The 12,406-nt window shown below is 40.4% G+C and overlaps 1 protein-coding gene across 3 annotated transcripts in view; it reads right to left on the bottom strand.

The window, feature by feature from the left end:
- The window catches only part of ociad2 (OCIA domain containing 2), a 45,418-nt gene continuing 33,012 nt past the window's right edge, over window positions 1–12,406 (bottom strand). For all 3 annotated transcript variants that reach the window (XM_060824282.1, XM_060824277.1, XM_060824290.1), the window contains exon 7: window positions 1–5,074. In XM_060824282.1, the coding sequence (XP_060680265.1) occupies window positions 5,059–5,074 (16 nt within the window). In that variant the 3' untranslated portion in view covers window positions 1–5,058. The remainder of the gene's footprint in view (window positions 5,075–12,406) is intronic.

Raw genomic sequence — 12,406 nt, 5'->3', positions numbered from 1 at the left:
TTAAAATAATAATACGTTATTTCTGTTTTATTTATACAATAAAACGTCATTTCTTAAAGCCAAGAGTCAAAATACGCCAGACTGTAAAACATTTCCCAAATGCTAAAACCAAACTGTTTGCACACTGCCTGAGTTCAGTAGATGATGATTCTTAACCATGGTCTTTCACTAAGTCTTTGTGTGTCTCATTAAACCAGGAATCTGTCACTTCACCAAACCCATACTAATGTTAATAGTGGCATATTATTAAAAATTTGAAGTTATTATTTAAAACCTGTGCAAACCTGCATGCTGGAAGGCAGGTGGAAAATTTTGTCTAGTATGAATATAATTATTAATTCCAGAAACCAAGTACAATGAGTCATTGTGTTTAAATGCAAAGAAACAATCAGCCTGTTCAAAACCAACCAGAGTCTACATCATCTGTAACAGCATGTCCTGCATTCTTAAAAAATGGCACAAGTACAAGAGGTTGATTCATGGACTCCCCTCCACCCAAAAAACCTTTCCATGATACTTTCCAAAGCTCAGATGCTTTTCCTTAACTTTAACTTTTATGGTCACAAAATCACCATTGACTATTCAAGCATTGAGATATCATATATGTTATTCTACGCAAGATGGATAAATACATAAACCTGGAAGTTTTAAAATTGTAAAATTTGAGGTTTTATGTTCCAATGCACACAATTGACAGGCCTTTTCAAGTGTTTTAGTGCAATCTTCTCATTTTTCCAACCTTTTTAGCCTCTATACGAAGCCATTGTTCTGTAAGTGCTATGTAACTGGTAACTATTTCCACAGTAGCATCATCAACGCAATTACTGCCACTCTGAAGTAGGGGAGGGTGTAAAAGATATATCAGAAAAAGCATGATTCACAAGTGAGGAAAAGTTAGTGAAAGGGAGCAGGAGGTGAATGCAGTAACTACCAGACCACATCATATTCCAATAACGTGGCTGACCTTTAAAGGTCTCCAGTGAATAATGGAAGCAGACTTTTGCATAATAGTGCAACTTGTCACTTTGACAGCCACTGGGATAGGATGGCCACCTACCCCTTTGGATACAAGTACTATTCCAACAGATGACACCATCTGGTGGTGGTGACCTGGGACAGTCTCAGTGTGTGGTGCCAAGGCCCCTTAATCATCTGGAGGAAATGACAATAGACTGTGGGCTAGGTGAACCTTCTTTGCATCATGAAGGGGAGTTTCTGTTGCGGCTTCTCCATGTAGAGACAGTTTAGCAGGCACTAGATGTTGTTGCAGGATTCAGTGATGTAGATACAATTACTTCAGCCCATAAAATGTTTAGTGCCTGATAATTGCCCATTGAAGGTCCTCCCTTCACTCACAAGTAGATCCTGGTCCCTCAGACAGAAAAAAGACACCTATTCCACCCATTCAAGATTTGGTGACAGTCGCTTCTCATTTCCATTGCATACTTGCAATTCAGATAAAGATGGAAGATATCATGGGGGAATCTCAGACTCAACTTCTCAATCTTGGTGACCCTTGTGTTCCTTGCATTTCCTGTCAACGTCATCAAATCTGAGTTTCCATACGTTCCCACTCATCTCTTTTATTTAAGATTTAATCTCTCCAATTTATCCCCGAGACCAGATTTACATTTTAGTTATATCAATTTTCATGATGCAATAAGGCCCCTATCAAAACCAATAGTGACCCTCAATGATTCCCTCCTATCAGGCTCTTTTGAAGGGTCACAGGACTCGAAATGTTAACTCTTGTGTGTCTCTCAATAGATGCGGCCAATCCTGCTGAGTTTCTCCAGCACTTTCTGTTTTGGATTAAGAATAGTAAGCAGGCTACTAGCTGGCCAGGAAACCAAAGATTATTTTCAAAAGGAAAGTATTTCGAACATGAGTATGCAACATTTATAACAGTTCCAATACTGACCAGTATTGCAGAAATATGGATCAGCATTTCAGCTGAGAAACAGCTCATTATTCACACATCCCAGTTGTGTATTTTGGTATCACAGAATCCAGAGCCTTTGTTGTGCCATTTTTGGCCACTGCTGCTCTGCTTTAGAGCAATAATTTGGAATCCTACCCTTCATAAACATACTGGTTTCCTAACTCATGATAATTCCTATCCTCCCATCATTTGTGTTCACTTACCACATCTTGATTTTACAATTCTCACTTTGTTTTCAATTCCTTTGATGACCTTGTCCTATTTTTTTGTGTTCAAATTCTTCCTGTCCCAGAATGTTACAAGCTACTTGTGTTTCTCCATTTCTTGTCTCTTGTGCATTAAGTCTAATTATACAAGTGATTGTAATCAAGTTTTTAAAAAATCAAATACTCTGCTAGTTTACAAGACATTGGTGAAACCACTCTGAATTACTGTGCCTGGTATTGGTCTTCTATTTAGAGTATTAAGGAGAAGATGTCAGTGTCTTGCAAGCAATTCAGAGAAAGGTCTACTAGACTAATACCCAGAATGGACAAGTTGTATTGTGAGGAAAAGGTGGACAGGCTAGGCTTCTGTCTACTGGAGTTTATAAGTGTAAAGCAACTTGACTGAAACATCCAAGATCCTGAGGGGATGTGGGGCGAACATCAAAAGGAAGTTTCCTTTGATGGAAGACTGCAAAACTGGTGGTCACTGTCTTAAGTTAGGGGTCATCCACTTAAGTCAGAGTTAAGTTTCTTTCAGAGGGTTGAAAGTCTTTGGAGTTCTTTTCAAAAGGCAGAGAAGGCAGAGGGGGATAGATTCTTGATTAGCAAACGAGTGAAAGGTTATCAGGAATATCAAGGAGTGTAGAATTAAGGTCAAAATCAGATTAGCTGTGACTCCATTATCTTCTCAAATATGGAGTGGGCTCAAACAGATGAGTAACTGACTAATTTCTGTGTTTGTTCATATCTCCAATTTCAATCAGTCATCACTGGCAGTCATGTTTTCCACTGCTAGTGTTATAGGCTTTGAAATTCACTCGGAGCCACTCCTTTCTCTCTTACTTATTTAGGAAAGGTCTTAAGATGAATTTGGTCACCTCTTGTTATCTTCAATATGTCCAGTATTAAATTTTGTTAATGCTCATGTGAAAAGACTTGGGATGTTTTACTACATTAAAGGAGCTATATGAATCTAAGTTGTTGTTAAAGCCTGAGAGTCATGAATATCCTACTGTGCCTTCAAATAGTGGATGAAATGAAGACAGCTGAAGAATGAAGGAATCACAGATGACCTGAACAGCATACAATCAAATTCAGGATGATTTGTGCTTGTGATCTGATACCATTTCACAACCGATGAAAGTTCTTCCTACAATTTGCTGATTTAGTTGTGATACGCAAATCAGTTGTTCAGCTTTGAATCCCTGAATTATTGTGAAAACATCTTCCACCTTGTTGCTGATGTTTCCTTTTCATTGGAAAAGAGCATAGGATTCTCATGTACAGACGTAAGATTTTCTTTGATGCACACAATAACTTTACACTGTGGCAGCTTTTCACAGCAGACACAAGGAAATATTCATATAAACATCCACACCCTGAAGCCCAAGAAAAGCATTGTCAATCCATAAATCAGCCAACCAATTATGACTGGTTTTTGTCACACCGCCTCCACATCAGAGGGCTCAGCTGATAAAATGACTGACATGGTGTTTAGCTTGAAGGCTGGGGCTAACCATAACTTGATCGTCCTCATTCGGATACATTAGGAAAGGAGTTGGTCGGACCAGTCCATTCTTCAGTGTTCCTAGGTGCCACTTCCCCACCAGCTGTTCGAAAAGCATAGATTTTTAGACTCTAAGGGTTAAATTATCCTTCTGTACTAGAAGTAGAAGGCAGATTTCAACTTTGTCTGGAGTGGTGCTTATGCACCTGAAAGTCCATAGGCTTCTGTATAAACAGGAGACAATGTTAAGAATAGCTTTGGAGAAAACAGTCTCGGACAGGGGACAACATCCAGAACCAGACTGATTGTTTACTCCCTGGTTGCATGATGGAAAATTTAATACATTAACCTTTGACATTATTTGCTGTGTGTGCAGGAACACTGAAATGTGAATGAGAGGATGGAAGAGTATGATGCTTTTTAGAACTTTGCTTCAGCACAGTAATTAAGGCAAATCTCTCCTCGCACTACTGAGATAAAACAAGTCTAAAAAACTATACTCAGTTTCCAACCATCGATTATTTAAAACAAGACAACACAGCTGCACAAAGAAATGAAAATACTGAGTAGTGGAGGGGTAGAAATTTGAAATGAAATTCATTTCAGTAACTTTCAAGTGATTTTGAGAATTTCCAAACAGGTAAGTGTTGCTTCTACCTATCCACGTTGCAGCTGTTACCATAGTTTGTTTGGGGCTGGATGGCAGTATCTTGGACATCACAGGAAATCCCAAATATCATGTCTTCCTTGTTATAAACAGGTGTGTACATTACAAATAGGTAGTCACCAAATTCCCAAATGATCATAGGGTTGCTCTCTCCTTAAAGAGAGAAGACTGGTGGTGATTTTATACTGAGGGTCACCCCATCCAACTGAGTTAACCAATCCCCTGACATTGCAGACACAGAAACACCATTGGTGCCATTGTTAAGAAGGGCCCAGGGTTGACAATTTTGATATAGTTTAACCAACAATAGCTGTTTGATATTTGCAACCACCTTTAACCTGACTGATGAATATATTAACATAAACAGGTAGCATTCCGACTACAACATTTCTTAATTAATACATGAGAACACCAAGGACTGGCCCCCTTCAAAGACAAGATAATGGATAAAAAGTCCCAGTTTATTATGGGAAACTGTAAAGAGCATTAGAAATACAAATTAGCCCATTGATTACTGTACATGGAAAAGTAAAATAGCTAATGAATTCAAATCACACTTTTTATAGCATTTGTAGTTTGTAAATCACCATGAAGAAAACATGCAACACATTATTTATACCCATTATTTAGAGTAATGCAACATTTTAAATGCTAAAAGCAGGATAGTTTAGAATATAGGAGAGCTACACCACAGAATTTCTCCACCAAGTTGCAGGCACGACGATGTATTAATTCTTTATGAATCCTGTGAACTGTAAAAAAAAAGCATTTTTCAAAAGTCAAATACTTAATAATTCTGCAGTTCATAGAAACCAAACAGGCTGATATACACATAATTAACTGTGTTCGTAGATACCAAACAGTATGATATACCCACAATTAAATGTAAAAAAAAATCCATACAAAGCAACAATGGAGATGAAGTGATAGCTTTATTTTAAAGACCATAAGAAATATAGCAGAATTGTAAGGCTACTGGAGTTCTTTCTGCCATTCAATATGATAGTTATCTTTCCAGCTCTATTTTTCCACCTTCTGCTCATGTTCTTTGATTCTCTGAATGTCCTAATATCTATCAGTCTCAGCCTAAAGTTGAAGCATCCATAGCTCTCTTGGGCAGACAATTTCCAAAGATTCAGTCATTTGAGTGAATAAATTTGTCATCTGAATACTTTATCCCGAGTCCATACCCTTATGTTCTCTATTTCATTCAGGAAAAACCTCATCAATCACTGCAGAATCTTGTATGCTTCAAAGAAATACTTCTAAACTCCAGAGAGCATAGGCAGAATTTCATCATAGCACAACCCTCTTATCCATGATTTGGAGATGCCGGTGTTGGACTGGGAGTACAAAGTTAAAAATCACACAACACCAGGTTTTAGTCCAACAGGTTTATTTGGAAGCACTAGCTTTCATAGCGCTGCTCCTTCATCAGGTGGTTGTGGAGTATAAGATTGTAAGACACAGAATTTATCACAAAAGTTTACAGTGTGATGCAACCAAAGTGATATATTGAAAAAGTCCTGGGTTATTTGTTAAGTCTCTCATCTTTTAGAATGACCATGTTGGTTTCAGTTCTTTCATATGTAAATGTCAGAACTTTTTTTGAAGTTACATTCTCAAGTGAACTTTAACAATAGGTGCCATGTTGGCTAGATAATGCACTGAAGGTGTGAGGTTAAAATCTGTCTGTCTGTGCCCCAGTGTTGAAACTGATTCAATTTCTAATAAAGGAATTCACAGAATCTGACATGAATTCATGCAGTTTTTGAGCAAAATAAAAAGTAATTTGCAAGTGCAAATTTACCCCACAAGCTTGTGTGTGTGTGTGTGTGTGTGCGCGCAGGGTGGGGGGGTTGCAAGTGTCTGTGAGAGAGTATGTTTATGTATGTGAGTGTAAAAGGGTATAGGTCTGTGAAGGGTTCATGTATGGGTGTGAGTGTGGGGGCAGTTTGTATGTGTGAGCCTATAAAAGAGAGTTTGTGTATGAGAGAGGGTCTGTATGGATGTATGTGTCTGAGAGTATATGGGTCTGTAGTGGGTGCGTGCGCATGTGTGTGACACAGTGTTTAGTGCAGTGGGGTCACCTGTAGTGTGATATGAACCCAAGGTCCCAAGGTCCCAGTTGAGGCCATCACCATACTTGACTATCAGCCTCTGCTAGGCCACTTTATGTTGTTGCCCGTCACGATCTCCGCCATGGAGGATGGTCACCCAAAGGTCCAAGGCTGAATGTCACAGACCGCTGAAGCGATCCCCAGATGGGAGGGAATACTCCTGGCTGGTGATTGTTGTGCTGTGTCCATTCATCCAGTGTTGGACCTCTGCTCAGTCTCACCGAGGTACCATACCTTAGAGCATCCTTGCCTTCACCCTATACACTGCAGGCAAGTATGCTCTGAGGTATGGTACATTGGCGAGACTGAGCAGAGGCTATCCCAACTAAACTGGCCTACGTGACCCACACCCATAGCAATGTGGTTGATTCTTAACAGCCCTCTGGGCCATTAGGGAGAAGCAATAAATGTTGGTCTACCCACTGACACCCATAACTATGAACAAATAAACAAAACTGCATATTAATTTCTTGTGTTTCTACACAATATTTACAAGTTTTACACTTTTCAAAAAATTTTTTTCTATTTATATTAACAAAATGGATAACTTCATATTTTCAAACATTATACTGCTTTTGCTATTTTGTTGTTAATTCAGTGAATATGTCTTCATATTTTTGATGCCTCTTTGTATCCTCATCACAGCTGGGAGCAGGTTTGAACTTGTGTGGAGTCGCTTTGATGGGTAAGGCACAATTTTGGTTACAGTCCCAGAACACCTTTGGAGGAGCTCAAGTGCCCTTCACATAGATACGAATATGTGCACAAAATGTATAAACTTACGGACACCATCAAACTGATTGAAATTATGAAGAAAGTACTCAATAAGTTACACCAAAATTGTTAAAGGAAACTGTCAAAAGGAACTGTTAATGGTAACTGCAAAAGCATTTGAAAATTGCTATTTAAGTATTTTTAAAACTGTCTTGGATATTAAAAATGCTTGTTTTCTCACTCTATCTTGTGCTTTCTCATGTTATATGAGAGTTGCTTGACTGATTTAACAAAACTTTCATTATTACAGCAGTTTGCCTGTCACTTCATAGTTTGATTGACAGTTAGAAGTGGTGAATAGGAATTCCAAAGCTTGTTTTCATAAAGGATCGAATAAAGTTAAAGGTAGTAAATAACTTTTTTTAATCAATGAGAGGTTTTTGTTGATATTGTGAATTCGTCAATAAAATAATTTTATTTCATCTCAGCATGGGTACTGAGGTTTGACCATGGAAGATACTGGATAAGTTGGCATGTTAATTTTGTATTAATAAGTTGGCATAAGGGCCATAAAGGTCTTTGGGTGTTAGTGAAGAAACACTGGTTTGCATAGAGGATATGATGAAACATGGGCAATGGGGAGAAGGAAATTGTTAACGTGGATTGGCATGGAAGGGATTTTTGAATGTATTAAGGTGAGGGGATGGGGAGGATGAGTTTTTTTTCTGTTCTTTTATTGCTTTGTAAAAAAATCTGACATTAAGAACCTTCTACTGCGTCTGCCTCCACACCCAGCAGAAGACGCCCTGTTTTCAAAGTTACCCACCATGCCTTAGTTCTCTCCTCCCACCATACAGGACCAGAATTTTAATGTTCTTGGGAAACACAATTTTTTCCCAGACTGGATTTGTAGTGCTGCAAAATAAAAAATCCCAGGACTGAAAAGTCAAGCATTTGTCTGTTAAATTATTTCAAAACCCTTTCTCTGTCAATACTAATTTCCCTAAATTCCTCAACCTTAACCCCAGGTTATCACTTATTGCTAGCATATAATTTATGGTATGCAACTTTGAAGGATGACATAAAATATTTTTAATTTCTCCACATTTCCACAATCCTCTTAATTTGACCGATAAATGCCTGTAAAGGACAAACCTTTGCTTTAGCTATTCACTTTTATAGATAATTGTAACATTTATATAATTTGTTTTCATGCTCCAGCCTAATTTAATCACATTCTATTTTTCCCCTCTATCAACTTTTTGGTCACCCTTTGACATTTTCAAAAATGCCTCAAATTCTTAGGATTACCATTTTTGTTTCTAATGCATAAAGGTTTTACTTTTAATCTAATACTATCCTTGATTTCTCTTGTAAAACATTAATGATCGTTCCAATTATTGTTTATTTAGAGTCATAGAGATGTACAGCATGGAAACAGACCCTTCTGTCCAACCTGTCCATGTCGACCAGATATCCCAACCCAATCTAGTCCCACCTGCCAACACCTGGCCTATATCCCTCCAAACCCTCCCTATTCATATACCCATCCAAATGCCTCTTAAGTGTTGCAATTGTACCAGCCTCCACCACTTCCTCTGGCAACTCATGTCATATATGTACCACCCTCTGTGTGAAAAAGTTGCCCCGTAGGTCTCTTTTATATCTTTTCCCTCTCACCCTAAACCTATGCCCTCTAGTTCTGGACTTCCCCCATCCCAGGAAAAGACTTTGTCTATTCACCCTATCCATGCCCCTCATAATTATGTAAACCTCTATAAGGTCACCCCTCAGCCTACGACACTCCAGGAAAACAGCACCAGCCTGTTCAGCCTCTCTGTACAGCTCAAATCCTCAAACCTGGCAACAACCTTGTAAATCTTTTCTGAACCCTTCAAGTTTCACAACATCTTTCCGATAGGAAGGAGACCAGAATTGCACGCAATAATCCAAAAGTGGCCTAACCAATGTCCTGTACAGCTGCAATATGACATCCCAACACTCTGACCAATAAAGGAAAACATACCAAATGCCTTCTTCACTATCCTATCTACCTGCGACTCCACTTTCAAGCTATGAACCTGCACGCCAAGGTCTCTTTGTTCAGCAACACTCCCTAGGACCTTATCATGAAGTGTATAAGTCCTGCTAAGATTTGTTTTCCCAAAATGCAGCACCTCGCATTGAGCTGAATTAATCTCCATCTGACAGTTCTCAGCCCATTGGTCCATCTGGTCAAGATCGTCTTGTAATCTGCAGTATCCCTCTTCGTTGTCCACTACACCTCCAATTTTGGTGTCATCTGCAAACTTACTAACTGTGCATCTTATGCTCACATCCAAATCATTTATGTAAATGACAAAAAGTAGAGGACCCAGCACTGATCCGTGTGGCACTCCACTGGTCACAGGTCTCCAGTCTGAAAAACAACCCTCCACCACCACCCTCTGTCTTCTATCTTTGAGCCAGTTCTGTATCCAAATGTCCAGTTCTCCCTGTATTCCATGAGATCTAACCTTGCTAATCAGTCTCCCATGGGGAACCTTGTCGAATGCCTTATTGAAGTCCATATAGATCACATCTACTGCTCTGCCCTCATCAATCCTCTTTGTTACTTCAAAAAACTCAATCAAGTTTGTGAGACATGATTTCCCACACACGAAGCCATGTTGACTATCCCTAATCAGTCCTTGTCTTTCCAAATACATGTACATCCTATCCATCAGGATTCCCTCCAACATCTTATCCACCACCGACGTCCCAGTTAAACAAATGCCCTAGTTAAGAAAACTGACAAATCTGTTTCCAAATAACTCAAGTAGGGCTGCCATGTATTATAAAAAAGGTCTGTTGCGTGGTGCACCGTGTTTGTAAAAAAGTCCAATGCTCCATAATTAATTTCTGCTATCCCAGCAAGCCCAGCGGGTTCTCAGACCGCCCAATTCATCAGAATATTCTTCTGTGCACAGTACGCAAGAATATTAAATAGTTTCTTCCCCTGCCCATCTAAAGATGGTAAATTGGGTAGACCTAAGAGGAGAGATATCGGGTCGACTTTGACTTCAGTCCTCAATACCCTCCCTGTCTCTCCCACCACAGCGCTCCAATAAACACGGAGCCTGTGGCATGTCCAGAAGCAATGGGTCAGAGTACCTACACTTATTTTACATTTGGGGCACACTGAAAATGCCCCTTTTTCAAACTTCACCAGACGGTCTGGTGCCAGATGAGCCCTGTGCAGAACGTTTAACTGCGTAGTGCATGTCCTATTACAGATTGAGATCTTTTGAGTATTCTCCCATATGTTCTCCCATGTTTCAGAAGAGATCTCCACCCCTAGCTCTTGCTCCCAGACCTCACATAACCGGTTAATATCCTGCCAGGCCCTGCAACCCAGCAGGCGATAGAGGGCACTAACCGAAATGGTGCTTGTGGAACATAGTAATAACCTCTCTGTATCGGGTTTATAGGGCTCAGTGAGAAGGGTCGTCTTCTTCTGGATGAAATCCCTAACCTGAAAAAAACCGAAAAGATCTCTACTGGCCAACCCGTATTTGCTGCTCAGTTGCTCAAAAGACATAATAACCTCTCCCACAAACAAGTCTGCCAAACTAGAAACTCCTCTCTCTGCCCTTAGTTTGAACCCTGAGTCCATCATCCCTGGTCTGAACCCTGGCATGCCAACTATAGGTGTAAGTGGCGAAGTCTTGGATAAACAACCCTCACTCTGACACATCGCCCTCCAAGCCCTGACTGTACTCATGCCAATGGGGTTCCGGCAATGGTCCATAACTGTTCTCATCTTATCCATGAACAACAGGTTAATAAGAGGGCACTTTGCTTGGGAGGCGTCAATATCCAGCCGTATGGAGTTTGGATTGTTACCTACCCAATTGCAGACAAAGGGCAGCAGGGAACTCAATTGATATCTCTTGATGTCTGGGAAATCAGCTCCTCCCCCTCTTTGAGGCAACTGCAATTTACTAAGTTTGATGAGGGGCCGCTTACGATGCCAGACAAAGGAACCAAACCATCCCATAAGCTTTCGCAGTATTGACCTGGGAAACATTATAGGGAGCATACGTATGGGATAAAGCAAACAAGGAAGAACATTCATGTTAATGACAGATATTCGGCCCAGCCATGAAATTGGAAGAGCCTCCCACCTCTGGAGATCTCGCTTAATTTTGTCAAGCAAGTGAGCAAAGTTAGTCCGAAATAACAGAGCTGAAAATATGTTGCTGGAAAGGCGCAGCAGGTGAGGCAGCACCCAAGGAGCAGGAGAATTGATGTTTCGGGCATGGGCCCTTATTCAGGAAAGTTTCATGCCCGAAACGTCGATTCTCCTGCTCCTTGGATGCTGCCTGACCTGCTGCGCCTTTCCAGCAACACATTTTCAGCTCTGATCTCCAGCATCTGCAGTCCTCACTTTCTCCCCGAAATAACAGATCAAACTTGGGGGTAATAAAAATGCCAAGGTACCGGAACCCTGCCCGTGACCACTTAAAAGGGAACTTAGAGCCACCTTCAACTTCTGGCCACATCCTTAAGGTTCCCCAAAGGCATAGCCTCCGATTCTGCAAAGTTAATGTTATATCTTGAAATAGCCCCAAATGAATTGATACATTGTATCAAATGGGATACAGAGGACATCAGGTTCGATAAAAACAGAAGGACATCATCTACATACAGTGTAATCTTGTGTGCCCTCGATCTCACTTCCGGAGTGGTTATGTGGACGTCCTGACGAATGGCCTCTGCCTGCGTCTCTATCACCAACGTGAACAACAATGGTGAGCAGGGACAGCCTTGCCGACGAACCCTACCAATCCTAAAATTCACAGACTTCACCCCGTTGGTGATGACTGCAGCCAGAGGGTGGCAATATAAAACCTCACCCACTTAGCAAAAACCCCGTCCAACCCAAACTGTTCTAAGACATAAAAAAGATACGGCCATTCCACCCAGTCAAATGTTTTCTCTGCATCTAAGGAAACCATCAACCCCTGAATCGATCATTGCTGACAAATGTGGACCACATTCAGCCACCTTCTAATATTATTAGAGGACCCACAGCCCCTTATAAAGCCTATCTGGTCCTCTTTAACAATATGGGACAACATCCTTTCCAATCTCAGCGCCGGGATCTTGGACAGAATCTTGAAATCTGAATTTAATAGAGAGATGGGCCTGTATGAGCATAATCCTCAGGAACCTTCCCCTTCTTAAGAATTAGGGAAATATTAGCTT

This window comes from Hemiscyllium ocellatum, chromosome 1, assembly GCF_020745735.1.
Source record: "Hemiscyllium ocellatum isolate sHemOce1 chromosome 1, sHemOce1.pat.X.cur, whole genome shotgun sequence".
Lineage (NCBI taxonomy): Eukaryota > Metazoa > Chordata > Chondrichthyes > Orectolobiformes > Hemiscylliidae > Hemiscyllium > Hemiscyllium ocellatum.
This window is presented reverse-complemented; position numbering and strand designations above follow the sequence as displayed.